The sequence below is a fragment of the Nymphalis io genome, chromosome 19 (assembly GCF_905147045.1).
Source record: "Nymphalis io chromosome 19, ilAglIoxx1.1, whole genome shotgun sequence".
Classification (NCBI taxonomy): Eukaryota; Metazoa; Arthropoda; class Insecta; order Lepidoptera; family Nymphalidae; genus Nymphalis; species Nymphalis io.
Genome location: NC_065906.1, coordinates 6,866,577 through 6,886,948, shown reverse-complemented (window position 1 = coordinate 6,886,948; position 20,372 = coordinate 6,866,577). Strand labels below are relative to the sequence as shown.

Here is a 20,372-nt window from a genome sequence, read left to right as displayed (position 1 = left end):
CATAGCTTGGTGTGGGGATTACTTTTGTTTTTATTTATTATAGAAATTTATCCAAAATGCGGCCAGAAGAGATTGAGAACATATTGAAGCGGTTAGAAAATGGTGAAATTTCGGAAGACGATTCCACCGACAATGAAGATGACATAGACTATTATTCGAGCCAAAGAGATCGTCTGATGGAGCTAGATGATGAAGAGGATGTAGGTAATTTTCCCACTGACCCAAACTTGTATGCAGATCCGCCTGCAGCAAACGTCGATACCGACATGCAACATAATTTAGAGACTGTTGAACGAAACCCAACTCCTACAACCAGCAGCCAGAACAACCTGCAAACTGCACCTTTCAACTCTAGAAACTTAGTGTGGAGAGTAAAAAATATGGATTTAGTCCAAAATGCTTTCCAGTTTGCTGGAAATACTGAGTATTCACAAGAAATTATGAACTTAGACACTCCATTTCAGTTTTTTTCTTATTTTTTCGGTGAAGACATTTTGAGATTTCTAGTGGACGAGTCAAATAAATATGCCTTCCAAAAGAATCCCAACTTTACAGAACCTGTAACTGTCTTAGAATTACGTAAATTTATTGGAATTCTTATTTTTACTAGTGTATATCATTATCCTAGTGTCCGGTCATACTGGTCAAACATTACAAAGTTTGAACCCATAGTACAAACAATGAATCGCAACAGATTTGATAAAATTAGAGAAATTTTTCACATGAATGACGACTCTAAACATTTGCCCATTGATCACCCCCAGCAGGACCGACTGCATACAGTAAGACAAGTGATAGACTATTTGAACAAGAAATTTATTACTTTACCATTTGAGCATCGTCTATCACTAGACGAGCAGATGTGTTCCACAAAAATGAAACATTTTATGAAACAATATTTACCCAACAAGCCCCATAAGTGGGGATTCAAATTATACGTGTTATGCTCTCTGTCTGGTTATGCCTACAGTTTTGAGATTTACTCGGGAGCTAAGGACATGGACCGTTTACCTGGCGAACCAGACCTCGGAGCTGTGTCGAATACAGTTATTCGATTGCTACGACCAGTACCAAGGCATGTCAATCATATAATTTATTTTGACAATTTTTATACGAATATTCCTCTGGTACATTACTTGACCAACGAAGGTATTTATTGTCTTGGAACAGTACAGAGAAACAGGCTTGGAAAGTCGTGCAAGTTGCCGGATAAACGGGAGATTATGAAATCCAACGTACCCAGAGGAACATATCACAAAAATGTGGCCTCTCACGAAGGCCTAGAATTGTCGGCCACAAGTTGGAAAGACAACAAACAGGTATTATTACTATCCACGTATGTTGGCGCTGAACCAGCGGATACTATAACCCGCTACGAAAAAAAACTAAAGGCCAATATTCAAATATCATGTCCTCGGGTTGTAAAAGAATATAATGCACACATGGGCGGCGTTGATTTGATGGATAGCTTCATTGGTCGATATCGCATCCGCATAAAGTCGAGAAAGTGGACAACGAGGCTCTTCTACCACTTGTTAGACATGACTGTCATCAATGCTTGGGTACTGTACAAAAAGGTAAACACAAGGAAAGGAAAACTTCAGAAGAATATTATGAAGTTAGCAGATTTTAGAACTGAGCTTGCCGATACTTTATGTAGATATCAAAGTCACTCAAAAAATAAAAGGGGCAGACCCAGTACCAACAGTCAACAAGACAATACAGTACCCTCTAAAAAACCCCGGACAGATGCACAAGTACTACCCCCAACTGACGTGCGTTCCGATTGTATTGGCCATGAAAAAATATTTATGGAGTCTAGGAATAAATGTAAATTTAGTAATTGTAGGAAACTTACCTCCTGGTTCTGTAAAAAATGCAAAGTATCGTTATGCGATAATAAAAACAATCGATGTTTCGCATTATTTCATGCATAGGTCATTTAAGATTTCTTTATGGCCATAATGCCTGAAGTATCAAAATTGATACCTGTTTTTTTTTAAATAAATATGTAAAATAAATATTGTGATTTATTTAGCTATTTTTCCCTTCATCTAGACCCTCAAGCAAATACAGTAATATTTAACAAAGAAGACTCGCGTAAATCAGGCTACTAAGGGTTAATAAATAAGAGATAAAAACTGTAATAATAATCCTTTTGGAATAAATATGATTTCTCATTTTAGTGAGACATTTAATATGTTCAAAATTTTCTAGAATTTACAGATATAATATATTATTACATTTCCATTAACTTTATTTCGTTAACACGTAGTGAAATGCTAATATAATATGTGAATAATGTTTGTTTGATTTTGCACGTATAAAATCTTTGTTGAAGGTACTAATTATGTGAATTCTTCACTACATTATGAATGAAGTCAATTGGTAAACGTATTTTGTATCTATCAAAGAAAAATAGAAATTTCCTAGAAACTTAAATAATATCTATATATTTTTTAAGCTGCAATGATTTTAAAATTTAAACACAGTTATATTTAAAAATATTTTTTATTTCGATAAAATCTTTTTTATCATATAATATGTAAGGTAAAATACGGATTTAAAAACGAAATTAAACATTTGGTTTTCTTAAAATTATCTCATCAAAATTAGGCATATAGCATAGACAGTGTTTCTACTAGCTTTATTGCAGTATTGAAGAAATAAAGGTTATATTTAGTTTTCGATTCACAGTCAATTCTATGTGACTAATTCACTTACTAACATAAACCATACATATGGTAACTTTGTTATAATACATTTACTTTATCTTTTTATAGTTAAAACAACTACAACTTAGAATTTAAATATTAAACTGAAATTTGTCCCCTTAAATGTCCAATTTATTCCTGAAAAAATGTAAATCCAAAAAAAATAAATGTATAAAAACAAAATCTTTCATTATAAAAATTGTTTATTATTTTTTAAAAATGCTTACATATTGAAGGGTGTGCAGATAGAATACTTTATTAAAAAGCTTGTTTCATTAATTTAATCTCCCCAATATTTAAACAAATATTAAAATTAATTTATAACATATACATTTCCATCAAAACTGAGCACCATAACAATGTAACATATTAATATTCAATGACCCTTGATGTTTAGCAGAGCAATCCTTTAAATTAAAAGATTTAAGTTTTACAAAAGCTTTATTCATCTTATAAAAACAAATAGCTTTTTAAAGGAATCTTATGAAACAAGAATAAACCAATTATATATTTATAAATTTATCTTTGACTTATTTATAACAAGTATTGATTTTATTTATATTGTACTTAATGATACCAAAATAAACATTATAAAATTATGTTTGATTCATAATCAAAATTAATTTCAAATGGCACTGTATAAATCATATTTGTCAAAAAGTTGCTCAACCTTACCTCTTTCTAAATATAAAAATTATTTTAATATCACAGGAATATAAACTTCCAGTACATTTAATATAGATTGTATCATTTCTACATCAATGTACTTTTGTCATATAGCCTAAAATTTGGAATAGATTTGTTTAATAACGAATAATAAAATTATAACTTACAGTTACCATTTTTATATGATTAGTTTTAAATATGTGTCGAAAAATAGATTAAAGTTAGAAATATCTTTTTTTTTGTTATCGGACAGAAAAGAAGGAAGCAATTAAGGAAAGAATTAAGATAAAGCAATTAAGATTGAAGGGATTGCATAAACATAAAGAAGAATATAAAAGAGAGAAAATGAAACTTACACACTCAAAAGACTGAGCTAATATTTATCCATACATGCAAAAATTGTACCATAAAAACAGTATAATATACCTATTTATTTTAATACTTATACGATAATCATGAAAGAAATATAATAATTTCTTGTGAAAAATATTATAATTAACCATTCATAGAAATAAGACTATTGGTAAAATGTTTTCTCTGTATACTATGTATACTTTTAAAGTATAAATAACAAATGGCAACTACTTTTTATTTTTCTTTGTAGCAGTTTCAGTTTTCGGTTTTAGGAAATCAGTCAGTCTGCATTTATCGAATCGCGTCCGAGCTATTTCTGTGAGTAGAGTGGAGCTTCTTTCCATCTGCTGGTTTTCTTGTCCGTAATAACAGTTTCTCTTTTGACAGTAATCCATATATTTACGCCATTTTATGTCGCGTGTCAGGCACGTTGGGTTGCCAATTATGATAAGCTTGGCTTTGGCTCGTGTCAATGTTACGTTGTACCGCTAAAAATATAATAAGAATCTTAAATATCTATTTTAGACCTTGGATATTTATAAGGGTAATTGAAAAAAACTATGTTAAATAAAGATAAAAAGTAATCAATAAAAAGAAACGAAAAACTATTATTATTACATGACTCTCATAACCCAAAGGGGTGTTATAACCAAATACCGCAAAGAGTTCAGGTACAAGACTTAGCATAGACTTTTTGATACCGGAATGCAAATAGTTTATCATTCCGAGCAGCTACTGAGAAATTCTTGACAGAAAAACAAAAAAAAAATTTATAGGGAAACCGAAACATTTCAACTCTAATAGTTCCAATAAGAAAATATTAATATGTATAACGGCATTGTAGTTACTATATACAAATGTTTTAATTAAGTCCTTCATTGTGTTAAATTTTCTAAACCGTATGATTTCCTTTATCAAAACTTTCAAGCTCTAGTTTTATCGGCTAAGTCTTTATAATTGTTTTAAATTTATATACATTCATAAACTTACCTTATCGTCTACTAAAAATCCGAGACCGTATTTCGCATCATAGTCCAGAAGTCTACAATTAGCCCTCACTGTTGACACGAGAATAACTCTTTTCTCCTTCCCTTGAAACGACTCCACCGTACCGACTTCAATTTCTTTATAGTTCTCACTGGTCAACCAGCCTTTCATCTTGTACACCTTTAATATTAGCATATAAGTAACATTATTCACTTATTACAAAAATGATTATTAAAAAAAAAAGTGAAGTTACAATTTGTTTATTTAAATGGACAATATATAAATTATATTTTATTCTTATACTAATTTCCGCCAGGGCTTCGTCTGCGTAAGTATTAACCCTACTTAAATAAGTAATAATAGATTTAGTTTTTTTTAATATAGTAAATATTTATGATGCACAATAACGGACTTTTGCTACATCGCATAATATAACCTAACAGTAACAGCCTGTTAATGTCCCACAGCTGGGCTAAGGCCTCCTCTCCCTTTTTGAGGAGAAGGTTTTGGAGCTTATTCCATCACGCTGCTCCAATACGTGTTGGTGGAATACATTTGTGGCAGAATTTCGATGAAATTAGACACATGCAGGTTTCCTCACGATGTTTTCCTTCACCGAAAAGCACGAGATGAATTATAATCACAAATTAAGCGCATGAAAATTCAGAGGTGCTTGCCTGGGTTTGAACCCACGTTCATCGGTTAAGATTCACGCGTTCTTACCACTAGGCCATCTCTACTTTTTATCTTAATATAACCTAAGCGAAATCAAATAATAATATATTTTTCTAAATACCTGTCTAATGTACGGAGCGATGATGCCAATATCTTTAGGAGACACTTGGTGTTTATCAATTAATGCCTTTGTATATCTCTTCAGCATTTCAAGTTCTTTCTCGTTGAAATAACTGTTGAACAAACAGATTTATGTTAACACTAAATAAATTGGTACGAAATAATATACAAAACGACCTCGTATTATTAAACAATATTTTTTTTACTATAAAATGAAATTTATACATATATTCTCGACAATTAAATATACTTAGTTCTGCAATTGTAGACACATATTAATTGGGAGAAAATCATTTAATTACGTACGTTAAAATCCATATACTTTTCAAATTTAGCTGATATCAATTTTAATGTTTATATACATAATATCTAATCTAATATCCTAATTTTTAATATATATATATATATATATATATATATATTTAATGTGTATGACTGAAACACGCACGCGTACAGCGCACATTATCTTACGTACATATTAATTATTTCAAAAGAAGTTTAGTTAACAGATTGGATAAAACACGAAGACCCGTGATAGTTGGGTTTAGATAATTTGAGCAAGCAAGAATGAATAAATGAATCCATTGAATTTACAATTTAGAATATATAAAATATTAAAATATACTGTCTGTGATAAGTTGAGACGGTTGACAAAATTTCCTGCATTTGTATTTAATAAATTTATGAAAGACAAATGAGCCGGTGGTATCTTCGCCCATATACACAACACTAAGAAACCTAACATTTTGTTCTTGTGACCCCTGAATGTGGCTTTAATCATGGGCTCTAAGATGTTCATCTTCGCGTCTTTATTTAAACAGCCCCATTCAGACAAAACATGGAGAATTTATAGTATATTTTATAATTACTATGACGTAACTTCACAAATAAAAATACAATATTGCTCTTGACGATAACTGCGCGACATATACGTATGTGCAGACGTACCTGGGCGCGTTCCCCATGCGCTGCTCGCGCGAGTTGACGGCGTGGAACACTACTGCGCACTGCCCGCCCTCCAGGCCCAGGATGTTCTCGTGGCTGAGTGAGTCCAAGGTCGCTAGGGGCTGCACAAATTTGATAAAAATATTTTAAGATCACTATGAACTCTTAGCTCTTACAGATTAATTAAAATTCCAAATATCACTATAATCAATTTACTTAGTATGCCTTCGTGTATTCCATAATGTTATATGGAAAATGATGGGTGCATACATTTGGTGATTTAAATGAAATAAAAAATAAAAATACTTTGTTCAACATTGAAGCATTACTCTTGCTTATTGATAGTCAAACTAGCAACTACCATCGGTACGGAAAAGAAACACCCAGCCCTGAGAAGAACTCGGAAACTCGGCGGGGTTTTTTTTTTTAAATATAATGCTGGCAATAAAATAGTAGAAGCAAAGTAGATATTATTCGACGTTAAGTAAGTCACAACAAATGCATAACAGCTATTCAGCCTAGTGTTACTATGTGTAGAAATATATTTTTATCGAAACATTGTTTGAGAGAATGACGAACAATTTTATCAATAGATCATCCAAGCGTTAGTATGTCGACACTCTTTGAGTAATAATTTTTTTTTAATATCGTAGATAGGCGAACGAGCAAATGATAATAAGAGTACACCAATGCACATAGATATTAGCCTCTTAAAAAATAATAAGTATCCCTTACACCTCGAATGCGCTGAATGAAAGCCGAGATGGCCCTGTGGTAAGAACACGTGAATCTTAACCGATGATCGTGGGTTCAAACCCGGGCAAGCACCACTGAATTTTCATGTGCTTAATTTGTGATTTTAATTCATCTCGTGCTTTACGGTGAAGGAAAACATCGTGAGGAAACCTGCATGTGTCTAATTTCACTGAAGTTCTGCCACATGTGAATTCTACCAACCCGCATTGGAGCAGCGTGGTGGAATAAGCTCCAAACCTTCTCCTCAAAAAGAGGAGAGGAGGCCTTTAGCCCAGCAGTGGGACATTCACAGGCTGTTACGGTTACGGTACACCTCGAATGCGCCACCATCTTGGCAACTAAGAAATCTCTTGTGCCTGTAATTACACTGACTCACTCGCCCTTTCAACCGGAACCAAACAATACAAAGTATTTCTGTTTGGTACTTACCCAGAAGGGCTTGCACAAAACCTACCAACGAGTGCTATACTCATGAATAGCGACATATTACACACATGAATAGCGAACATACTTACTTTCAAACAATTGTCGTAGAACAATTCGTTTGGTATCGCCAAAATGTCCGGATGAGATCGGAAGTTTTTGACAAGCATTGTTATGTAGTTCGGATCTGTGTACAGGTTTTCGTATGTCTGCTTCAACCGCGCTAGTAGCGACTGGCCTGGTGACAATAAAAAAATAAATAAATAGACAGAAGCAAGAGGCAAAAATATATTCTATTTAAAGTGTAAGTTCTATTGCACAGTTACGGTTTTACTTAAGAACATTGATTCGTGGCAGTTTAGTCGATCATTGATTTATCTCTTTCTGTCATTATTGTTTTGACATTCGAAAGAAGAAGACAGAGCATTGTTTAACTGATCTCACGTTAAAGAACGTTAATAAGTAAAAAAATAAATAAAATTATATTAGAAAAGAACATTTTGCAGTGTATAATTTAGTAGAGCTATTTGCTTCTCCTTTCGCCATAGATGACTGAATGCTACATTGATCCTAGAGCGGTAGTGTTACCCAGCCCCCTCTCGCTCGCCTCCTTGGAGATGCAGACGGGGCCGAGCTGCAGCGGGTCGCCAGCCAGCACGAGGCGGCCGCTGGGCGCCAGCAGCCCCGTCACGGGCACCAGCGTGGCGGGCTCCGACGCCTGCGCCGCCTCGTCGATGAACAGGTGCGTCATTTGCAACTTGTACGCCGCTTGGCTCCTCGTCCTGTTTCACATCGTATTTGTGTATATTTCACCCGACATCATTAAGCTGCTCCAATTCATTCTTTTAGGATATGTCCTTCTGATACTCCGTCATCGTTAACAATCTGACGATTTACTTTTTGTTTGTAATATATACAAGATTTATCTACTGACCTCTATATAATATAAATATAATAGTTGACTTTAAAAAAATAGATACAAAAAAGAAGTTAAGAAACACCACAATAAATAGCAAAAGTATAAGAAGGTTTATTTTAATATTTAGGAACTATGAGGCTCAATTTTTGATAAATACAAGTCTATTATCATGAGTATTTCTCGATTACGACTGCTCGCAGTACAGCTAGCAATTGGTATTAATTTTAGTCAAAATGTACCAATAACTGATAGTCTAATATAGCCAATGTATACAGCCACGATAGCGCTGCTAACGGTACGTTACGTACGTATGATACGTGTTAGTTGAGGTCATACTGGGCTCCATTCTGAAAGGTCCTATCCCAAAATATTTTAGAATTATTATGTTTTGTTTAAAATTAAAATATTTTATAGACTTGGGATTCATTTATATTTCATATAATACAGGCTTAATATTTAACTTTATATATTATTGTAAAATTTATAAAAATGCATTCTAAATCGCAATCGCAAAAAAAATATAACGTAGCTATATCCAATCCACTTAAACAATATAATTAAAATCTTGAAGACAACTCACGATCCGTATTTGGCGGCGTGCAGCAGCGTGGTGACGAAGATCCTGTAGCTGGCCACGTGCACGTTGCTGACGGAGTAGAAGTTCTCGTAGCTCGTGCCGTTGGACACGCACGCCAGCGCCGGCGGCATCACGCTCCTGTCGGGCAGCACCACGTCTCAACCACTCACCGTCGTAAGAGCTGTCCAAGGCTATTTTTGTTAAGCGCATTTATTATTTCTGTATTATCTTTATTTTGTCATACCATTCTCTAGACTGCGAGTTGGCTCTAATCAGGAAATTGGTGATGTTTAGCTTTTTGTTGTACTTCAGTAACATCAGAGCGATGTGGTCCGCCGCCATGTTGGAGTCAGTGCACACCATAATGCGGTTTTTCGGATTGCGCACTACCAACTGTTTAAATTATAAGAAAAGTCAGTGTGTGTACTGCCTGTCGGCCGTTACAAAGTGATACAACTGCAGCATTGTCGATTCAAACGAATATCCAGCGAGGCGGCAATGAATTTAATGTGAAAAGTCGTACGTTACAGTTGTGTACTTCTTAGGAAATTATAAAAATTATTATAATATTCATAACTTTTCTTTTTAATATTCAAACTAACGTATAAACGATGATTGCCAGAAAAACAAAAATAACTTTAAAAAGCATTAAAAAATGTTATATGTCTGGTTTCTCAATTCTTCATTAGACTCTGCTTGTAAAGCTATATTTACAAGTAAATTTCTGCAACCAAACACAAAACGTTTTTGTACGAAGCCAACAATACGAGAGATCATTCTATTAGTAAAATCAATGATTCCACTATACCTGGACGATAGCCTCGACAATGGTTATCGTTTTCCCGGTTCCCGGCGGCCCGAACACGATGTAAGGCGCCTTGCCCGAAGTGCCGGCCACGATGTGTTCGACCGCCGACTTTTGTTCCTCATTGCCAGATATTAGTGGGTTATAAAACCTAGCGAAAATCAAATTCTTGCTTCTAAATGTAAAACGATAGTTTAGGGAGGGGCGATCGTTAGTAGATTTAATGTATTAGTAGCGGCAAAAAACGGGACAACGTGGAGGGGGGGGGGCGAGACTCACTCGGCGAAGTGTTTGCGCGGCGGCGGGCGGCGCGCGGGCTCGGGGAACACGCGGCACTCGTGCTTGGAGCTGAACAGCGCCGACACGGCGTCGTGCAGGCGCTCCACCGGCACGCGCGACAGCAGGAAGCGCACGTCGTACGCCGCGCCCTCCACGTGCTGCGCCGCGAACCTGGAAACCGTTACTTATGTACTAATTCTAATCTTTAAAAATAGAGAGTTGAGTAAACACGACGGGGGCGACTCGTAGCTTTATCGTGAGACCCTAGATGCATACACATCGGCACTCCAAGGAACATAACCCATCCCTTGCAGGTCAGTTAACTATATTATAAATTATAAAGCTGGCGCGTTCACCACATTAACAAGTTGCGCTTGTGTGGTGTCTGTGAAAAAGCGCGCGGTGTGACGTCGCATCGCATGCGTATCATGAAAGTCTGTCTATCTCTCTCGCGCGCAGTCAAACTTATGAGTGTGAAGGGGGTCGGTTATTGTTTTGCTTTTGCTACTGAGTATATATACAGAAATATATTTTATTTTATACTATGGAGTATTAATGAAGATAAAGTTACATCACAATAGTTCATGTTACTTATATCGCCAATGTCTATGGGTGGTGGTGACCACTGAACATCAGGTGGCCGATTTCCCCGTCCGCCAATCTGTAATTTAAAAAAAGAACGACTACATAATAAAAATACTCACGATTGATCAAAATTAGATAAGTGAATATGACAATCATCAATATCCTTGATAACACTTTCAAATATCACATTCGAAGCCGTTTGTGGACGAAGGAAAACGCGATCGCCTGGAACGGAAAATATAATTATCACTTTGGCCATATCTCAAATACTTTATTGTAGTGAAGATAAGGGCGTCTTTCTGATCGATCACGCAACGGCGGCAATTCTCAACTGAAAATAGCCAATCACGCAAGAAAAGCCATTATATAGTTCACAAATGCGTCGCAAACATAACACTTATATACATTCTCGTAATTAGGATGGCAATTCCTAAAAGAGTTACCATACAGGCGGCTGAGACAACTGTAAAATTCTTGGCAGAAAATAGCCCATTCTTTTATTAATCCGATCCGGTTTTTCATTCCAGGCCTTATAAGAGTGTAAAGACCATACACTCTTATAAACTAGTCACTACACCGATGATGCAATGAACTGTTAATGTACAATAAATAGTTTACTACCTAAGGCATATTTGTAATAGGCTATGAAGGCTACTATAGCCTATAAATAACTAAATATATTTATATACTTTACTGGTGGTAGGGCTTTGTGCAAGCTCGTCTGGGTAGGTACCACCCACTCATCAGATATTCTACCGCAAAACAGCAATACTTGATATTGTTGTGAGTTGTGTGGCGAGTGAGCCAGTGTAATTACAAGGGACATAAAATCTTAGTTCCCAAGGTTGATGGCGCATTGGCTATGTAAGCGATGGTTGACATTTCTTACAATGCCAATGTCTAAGGGCGTTTGGTGACCACTTACCATCAGGTAGCCCATATGCTCGTCCTCCTTCCTAATCTAAAAAAAAAAAAATTTGCATTTTATGCGGCTCTCTTCGTCTGATCACTAAAACATTTATGAATATATTTTAAAGACATATCGAACACGACGATATTAAAAAAGTTGACATCCATCGACATCCCGTCCCCCTTAAAAGACAAAATTCGCAAAATACTCTCTTAGTTCGAACGGTGCGCGTACGCATAACAGACGGACAACTATTCGATACTCAACTCAACTCTCGCAGGCCCTGTCATATGTTTCATTTGAAATCATCACGCAAATGCAAACAACAATGCAATTTTCAATTAAATCGAAAGCATGTATCAACAATACTACTAACAAAAACAAGCGTTAATTGTTAAATATAAAATGTATAGATGGGAGCCTTTATTAAATGAGATTGTGATATACATGAGCTATGTAATTTAATAAAAAAATTCGACTTCCAAGACACGGGTATTAGATACAGATATGTCGCCTAGTTTGGAAGTCTATAGAGCAATACTTATTATATAAAATCTAATTAGCCTAGTTCCAAATATCATGTAATTGTATATAGTATTTATAATAAAATATTTATTATAAAAAATAAAAAAAATAATAATACTATAAACCTCTTAATAGCGATGGCCGTTTCTCAGCCAATCCGGGTACTTCCAGAACAAAAACGTCACCTCTAAGTTCAATTTGAACGCCTGCCATATTAAATTTCTAAAAAAAAATAAAACTCATTAATATATATGTAATACATAGTATGGAGGCATACTAGAAACAGACTCAACCAAAATAATAGAAATATACCACAAGACTATGGTTTTTTTATAAGATAAAAGAATATATTATATAAATAATTATAATGCAAAGACAAAAGAATATGCAGCATGTTTCTCACAGCCCTATTCTTAAGTATAATCTTTTATTAAAAGAAATTAAAAAAAAAATCAAACCCTATTCAATTGCAATTCAAATTGAATCATTAATTAAACACAATTAACTTCCGGCTTCTAAATCTCTGATCAAAGTCAGAGTAATTGATTTAGCTTTAATTTAAACACTATCCGCCGTCGATTGCGTCATCGACAACCGACAAAAAATTATGATGAATGGTTTAAAATTAGTCAAATCTAACTTTGAACATTATTTCCGAAACTGCAGGAATGTCTTTAATAAATTTCATATACACCCACCTTTACTATTTTCCAATAAAGAAAAGGAATAATACATATAACATAATCTATGTGATTTCCTAATAACTCTGTCAACTTATGCTCTACTAAAAGTTCTTGTTAATATTTTATAAAAAAAAAAAAACTATAAAATACTAAGTTATTAAAATATGTATGTGTGATATGTTATGTGGTAATAGTGTTTTTATATCCATCTATTTTTTTTTATTTCGACAACATGGTTGACGTTCAACATGCCAGTCTTTTACGAATGTCATGTCAATTCAAGGTCAAAGTTGTTATTTATTACTCCTGCCATTGGAATCAAGTTTTTTTTTTTCGGTTTGTGTAGTACTGTTGGCGTTACTGGCCTCTACAGCGTCACCGGGCGGGATAGGCGAGTTGAACTCAGCCGGATGTTGGGAGCCACACAGGGCTCAAGAGAGACGGACGTTCTAAGGGTGCCTCCTGCGAGGCCGGACCTCGGCTTGGGACTCCGTTGAAATCGGGAGGGTGGAATCAAGTTATTAATTCGTTCTGATTATGATGATGTCCTTCAAAAAGATTTCGGCTAAGAGTTCCAAGCTAATTGCACAGGATCGTATACAAGCGCACTTTCATAATCCGGTGGGACAGTTATCCGACACGACGGGAAAGACCCAACCCGACCAACGGCTTCACGTGCATTCCAAGGTATGTCACTGCCAATTCCCACACTCCGAGCTGTAATTGAGAATTTCTCGACAGGAAAACCCAATAATGTTCTGTTGGTTCGACCCAGAATTTGACCCAGGACCTAGAGCAACGAGGCAGTCAATTCAAATATGTTTATCATAGGAACCTAACTTACCCTTAAATTAATCCTGGAAATAATTTCCTCCCACCACAGCAAATAATGAAAGTAAATCATATAGTTGTTTTTTGTTGGTCCTTCATCAAATATTGCTCTGAAAAAGATAAGCTGTATTGTGTTAATATATAGATAAGTATATCAGCGAGGATATGTATTACTGCTAAGCAAAGGTCTCCTCTCCTCATGAGAAATTCATAAACATGTAAAGTAAAATAAAAATAATAATGAAAACTAATATGGATAATTAAGTTTTACTTATTAATGGCATTATGGACCTTCTCAATTTATGTATAATGATGGTAAATGTGTCTACATCCTTGCTCATATCTACGCAATTATAGGTCCTTATAATTCTATTTATAGGTGAGCAATGTCCTAGGTTCGATTTTGAAGCTTTAGTTTTAAACAAGTTACGCCTGTTTAAACGTAAAATACATTATAGAAAAACATAATTAAATATCCACAAACATTAATGTTTATCTTATTAACCACACACTTTAATGTTTAAAAAAAATCATGGTACCTGGTAGATATTAATAGTTTTCTCAATTTCTGTAGAGTTTCAGGACTCTCTTTCAAGCCCTCCAATGCCTTCTCCTCGAGCCCACGGGGAAGTAAAATTTTCAATAATTTTGGAATTTTGTATTTAAGTTGATAAGGCCTATTAATAAACGATTATTTTGAATCAATATATGTTTTAAAATAATTACAGTACAGTAACAGCCTGTTAATGTCCCACTGCTGGGTTAAGGCCTCCTCTCCCTTTTGAGGAGAAGGTTTGGAGCTTATTCCACCACGCTGCTCCAATGCGGGTTGGTAGAATACACATGTGGCATAATTTCAATGAAATTAGACACATGCAGGTTTCCTCACGATGTTTTCCTTCACCGTCAAGCACGAGATGAATTATAAACACAAATACAAATTTTGTGTTTAAAATAATTAAATAATATTAATGATTTCTTTAGTGTCTAGCTTGTTATATTAAGCACACTTTAAACAAAACTAACAAATCACAATGCAATAGTTCAAAATAAAAAAAAAGAGATAATTGAAGGAACAATAATACAATTTATCCTTTGCATTTAGATTATTTTACTAATAGGGTATTTTGTTATCGTGGGACTCAAAAAAATATATACATACACATGAGTAGTTGACTCAATGAAATGCTCAGCTTTCTCCCAATTTGAAGAAGTGTAAGGACTTTTATTACTTCCTAATAATAAAAACTCCTCTTGAACCAAGACTACCTGTGAATGAAAATATCATAAATATTAGCTTCGACAAAGTGAAATTCGCTAATTAGCTAAGTATAATTAATTAATTTATTTATTATTATTAGTAATTATTAAGTCTTATTGGTTTAAGTGATTTATAGCATAATTAGTTATTCACTTAATTGTTAAGTGAATAATTTACAAAGATTGAAATTGAATTGAAATTTTTAATGTATTGAGTATACTTACCATTTCACGTATAAATATTATGTTCTTCTCATCACTTCTTCTATGAAAAGTAAACATTATAGGCATCTCATACTGCCCAATATCCATTGCTTGAAAATGGACACTAATATCTTCGTCTATTGACGATTCTGTGAAAATAATATATACACAAATAAAATTATATAAATAAATAGTACAATACTGACATGCTGATAATAGGTAATATGGTCATACATATACAGATGAAATATATAAAATACAATTACTCTTCTGTAAGCAAATACAAGACACACATAGAAAGATTTCATTCTACTATTCAACAAAGAATGTTTTAATTGAATCAAATCAAAATATTTTTAATCAACAAGACTATTAAAAGTATTTATGAATCATCAAGTGCTACCACTGGTACGGAATGTTAAATATTTTTTCATATATATATATATATATATATATATATATATATATATATATATATATATATATATATATATATATATATATATATATATATATTTTAAATTATTATAAATTATTTTAAGATCCAAGTGATCTTATTTTTTTTATTGAACCTTCACACAGACTGATATAAAACTGAACAAGCTATGTTTGACACTGTGACAGGTTTGTTTTTTTTTTATAGAAGTGAATTATTTATACAAACTATGAGTGCCTTCATAATATCTTATTTTATTATATATATCAATATCAATCATGTTCTGTATATCTGATCTGATGTTATCGGTTCTCTGCATGAGCATTAGAGTAACACAAAAGAAATAAAAAAAGTGCAAATTTCAAATAAGTTTTTATAGCAAAATACAAACAACAACAAATAACCTCAGTGGAAGTTAAATACAAATAACCTAAACAATGGAACTAATGAGTGATATCAACTATTGATGAAGAGAGAGAGTGAAGATTATCTAATCTATTACATATATAAAAAATTGTGATATATTCACGTTTAAACTTGTTGAATTATGTATATGATTAATTACAGTGGACAAAGTACTCAAAACGTATCTTACTTTTATCATAAAAGTCATGTTATGGAAGCATGAGTAGTTTTTTTTCGTAATTTTATTGATTATTGAAGTATAAATACTACAGTTTAATAACATATTCATAAAAATTTGCCATACAATTAATTCAATTCAAATTGTTATATTATGCATATTTTTTTGAAGATGAATCATTCTTTGTCAATCACATGACATCACTGCCATCATAAAATTTAAAGTATTAGTTATTTGGTTATCTATATTTCTAAAACTGTTCGGCCTGATTTACTAACGCACAGCGAAAGTTAGTCTAGAAAACTGAATTTTGAAACTTATTTTATTTTATAACATAAGCATCTCTTAATAAATAATTTTTAGAAATTTCAACTTTAGAAAAGAAATCAAAAATGTATGAATTTTAATTTTAAGAAGTGGAGATGGGTAACTAGTTAATAAAAAACATCTATTACCTACTACACAAGTGTATCAATTAGTAAACGAAACAATAGGTAAAAAAAATTAAAGAGCTATGCATGTTTATCACAAGAAAAGATATAAATATACTTACTTTTCATCAAAATATTAGGATCTTTTCCAAAAATATAGGGGTGTTTGGACATTACAAATTGGGATTGCGGGTGAGCTAGTTGTACACCTATCACCAGTAAATCTTCATTCTTCATATCATTTTTAATACTGAATGAAAATTTTACTTGTTCATTGGGCCTAACCTGTAAAAAGAAAATTATTTAATAAAAGAGTTAACATAAATAACAGAAAAGTAATTAGGATAATGAATACCAAATATTTAGTCAAAAATTTATAGTATATTTAATTGGATAAAATTTCACTTAAAAACATTTAAATAATATATCTACAAGTCTGTACATAAAAATGGTACATTAACTTCTTATACACTAGAACAATTTAAGCACATGAAAATTCACTGGTGCTTGCCGGGTTTGAACCCAAGATCATCGGTTCAGATTCACGCATTCTAACCACTAAACCATCTCGACTTATGTTGTTTCTATGTATGTAACAGATAAATCAAAGAAGATTTTTTTTAGCTGATCTTTAACTGCCAGAATACCACTCTTCAATTTAGAAATTTAATCTTCTCCATTTTTCCTGATATGAGATCATATGACTTGTTCAGAAAGGACAGAAATTCATATATATATATATATATATTTAAGTATTCTTTGCATAGATTCTGATTTCTTCTAATTATTAATTTTTCAGATCTATCGGACATAATTACTGTGACTAAATCTGGATCTAAACACTTAAGATTGTAAACTCGGAGAGTACATTTACATTAAATTCATGAAATGAGTATTAATCCCTCTTATGTATTTACAAGAGAAAAACAGATCAGTCTGAATTATAAAGACATTTGTGAGGTGAATTTTTAAAAATCTACGAGAATTCAGAGAGGTATTCGAGCTATTTGAGGCCAGTCGTTTTTGAAGTCTGTTCCTAATAGAAACACTTAATAATTTAATCATTAAAAGACTAATAAAATTGTACATATTACTAGTCTATAAATAAATGGATTGTTTGTTTCCATCATTAAATTGTTTTATAAGCAAGTAAGCAACTATATAATTTATAGATAAGAAATTGAAAGTATTGCTAATTATCTTGTCTATTGTACTATCTTAGATCATTATATTATGGACGTAAATGATCATACTTATTAATAAAACAATAATATAATAAAAAAAAAAAAAAATACTTACATAAACTCTGATTTTGTGGTTATCACTGTTTTGTATTGTTAAGCCAGTAGTTGTTTCTGACATATATTCAGCACTACATAAAATGATTACCCCATCTCGATTCTTGCTGAAATACCGTCTAAGCAAAAAAATATAGAATCAAAACATGTAATTATGAGTTATATTTTATTTTTAAATTATGGTAGATAGATATTAACTTCTATTATATCATTTAAATTAATTAAATAGTTCATACTCCAATAGAATTAGTGTATGCATAAAAGCAGTACTAACTGTGCTTAATTTTTTTTATAACTAAGATTTTTTTCATCGATAAAATATTGAATAAATAAATGAAGAAATACTTCCAAGACCTTTTCTTATCTTATCTTTTACTTCTTAAGAAATACTATATATATTTAAATATTTATTTATTGAGACTTAAACTAACATTTGTATTTAATATAAGTAAAATATATGACTTACTTATTATTTTTATAGTTTAGTAGTATTAAATTGCATAAATGTTTGGGTGTATCATTGTGATGAACAAGCGCATTTTCATCATAATGTTCATCAACTGTGCCACACACTTGACAAAACATTTTGTTTATCACTGCAAAATAAATTTCATTTTTGAAGTAGGTATTCAACATTTAAATATATGAAATATAGAAAAATAACATTTCGTTAGATGTAGACGTCATTTTGACTTGTCAGTTTTTAAAATATGAAACACAAAGAATACTATTATGAACACATCAAATTTGACTACCTTGAGTTAGAACTGCCGCGTTTGAAGTAAAATAATTGTTTTACGTGCAACTAAATGGGTTTAGTTGAAAAACTTCTAGCAATGTGCAAGCTAACTATAACTACTTGAAACAAAAACTAACATACTGTAGGAATTCCCCGACCACAAGTTATTTTATTTTAGTAATTTCACACAGATTAAAAAAAATCTCTTTTTTTAATAATGTCAATAATAAAATCCTTCTTTCGTAGACAGAGAAACTAATAGACGCAATGACGATTTCCTTTTCACTTACACAAGAAAGAGAACGAAAATTACGTTACAAATGCTTTAGACAGAGATAGAATTATCAAATCTTTTGTCTCTTATCGCGTAACCAGTTTTGGTGTTTGTTTCGCTACTACTACTTAAGTAGCGAAACAAACTTGACAGTTGGTGCGCTCATTGTGTTTTTTGTTCAATTTTCGCTTACTTTTATGTTAGAAAACAATTCTAATCCAGTGAAAAGGCCGAGAAACAATCCTTATATCATATCGAAGGTTATAAAATGGTGCATTGTCGTATTATTTCATGTTAAAGTGATAGCAAGAGGAAAATTGCCGGCGTGTGTTTTTACTATGATTTCTTCTTTGACTTCTTCTGGGTATTAACCCGGCCAGAGGCCCAAGCGTTTTCATGACTTGTTTACGAATACCCAGCCAGAGGTCCAAGCGTTTACATGACGTCATTTACTCACCAATCTGAAAGTAGGTTGAATAAGTATTCGGCTTCCACTCGTCGCACCACAGTACAACGTGTTCGCAGCAGCTTAAATTTTTTTGCCATTCGTGTCGGCAATCAACTCCAACTTGAAGCGACGGTGTTATAGCACGCACAAAATCTTGTAGGAGTCGCGCATATCAGAAGCTCATTTGCCAGTGATTTGAAAATGGATGGAATTTTACTATTTATTGTCAGCTGTCACTCGCCTTGTTAGACACGGTTTAATACTCGAAATAAAAACGTCCCAATATGGAACATATTTCAGTCTTCAATTTGTGCTCGCTAGTATCAAATCTGCTCTTTTTACATGTTAAATATCAATTGTTGCTTGCTAATGTGACAATTTTTTTGTAATACATTCTAGAAAAGAACTCTACCCTTACACTTCGCCATCAACTTTTACCATTGACTTTTTTTATAAGAGTAGACTATTGTTGGCATTTAATACGCACGTCAACAACATAAATTTTAAATGAGATTAGGAATTTTTGTCTTGACTGTTGCTTTAATCAATGAAATAATTATATTGGTAGGTTAATGTCAACATCAATGCAACCATTTTGATATCATCAATCATCATTGGGTATTTCCTTAGTATCGTCAAAATTTACTTTTTGTAATACCCTACTACACATGTTTGCCCGATATTCGTCTCACGAATTTGTCATGCGGTATTTTTGAGTGATTCCTACTCTTTGCAATTTATTATATACTACAATATGTAGGACGTAGATTATTATATTTCGATGACTTGTGACAGGGATATTATTATTACCTTAAGGATTATTTTTGAAAAGCTTAAATTGAAATAAAAAAGACCGCACTTGGTAGAAAGAGTAGTAACAGAAATTACAACATGTGTATGTATATATGATGGTATTCGTAAAATATCCACATACAAACTTAATAT

The 20,372-nt window shown here is 32.8% G+C and overlaps 1 protein-coding gene across 2 annotated transcripts; it reads right to left on the bottom strand.

The window, feature by feature from the left end:
* Positions 1-2,527: 2,527 nt before the first annotated feature.
* LOC126775941 (RNA helicase Mov10l1-like) lies at positions 2,528-18,859 on the bottom strand. 2 transcript variants are annotated; one of them, XM_050498146.1, is made up of 20 exons: positions 18,722-18,859; positions 18,433-18,562; positions 17,968-18,085; positions 16,791-16,953; positions 15,240-15,367; positions 14,917-15,023; positions 14,294-14,431; positions 13,768-13,864; positions 12,366-12,462; positions 10,925-11,030; positions 10,221-10,391; positions 9,945-10,092; positions 9,381-9,529; positions 9,140-9,274; positions 8,229-8,422; positions 7,733-7,878; positions 6,465-6,583; positions 5,518-5,629; positions 4,725-4,901; positions 2,528-4,222 (listed from the first exon to the last, which is right to left on the bottom strand). In XM_050498146.1, exons 2-20 carry the CDS (start codon positions 18,549-18,551, stop codon positions 3,962-3,964), a joined length of 2,685 nt encoding a protein of 894 aa, XP_050354103.1. In that variant the 5' UTR covers positions 18,552-18,562; positions 18,722-18,859; the 3' UTR covers positions 2,528-3,961. The 2 variants fall into 2 exon arrangements, with proteins under 2 accessions (XP_050354103.1, XP_050354102.1); XM_050498145.1 differs by lacking the exon at positions 18,722-18,859 and having other exon boundaries at positions 18,433-18,653.
* Positions 18,860-20,372: the final 1,513 nt, after the last annotated feature.

What these genes read in the sequence shown, in the direction of transcription:
- LOC126775941 (XM_050498145.1), bottom strand. Translation starts at nt 18,602, where the DNA reads ATGTTGAATACCTACTTCAAAAATGAAATTTATTTTGCAGTGATAAAC. An exon ending in TAATATTTATACGTGAAATG is followed by an intron (nt 15,024 to 15,239) that starts GTAAGTATACTC and finishes TTTCATTCACAG; the next exon opens with GTAGTCTTGGTTCAAGAGGA. An exon ending in TCGCTCCGTACATTAGACAG is followed by an intron (nt 4,902 to 5,517) that starts GTATTTAGAAAA and finishes CTAATATTAAAG; the next exon opens with GTGTACAAGATGAAAGGCTG.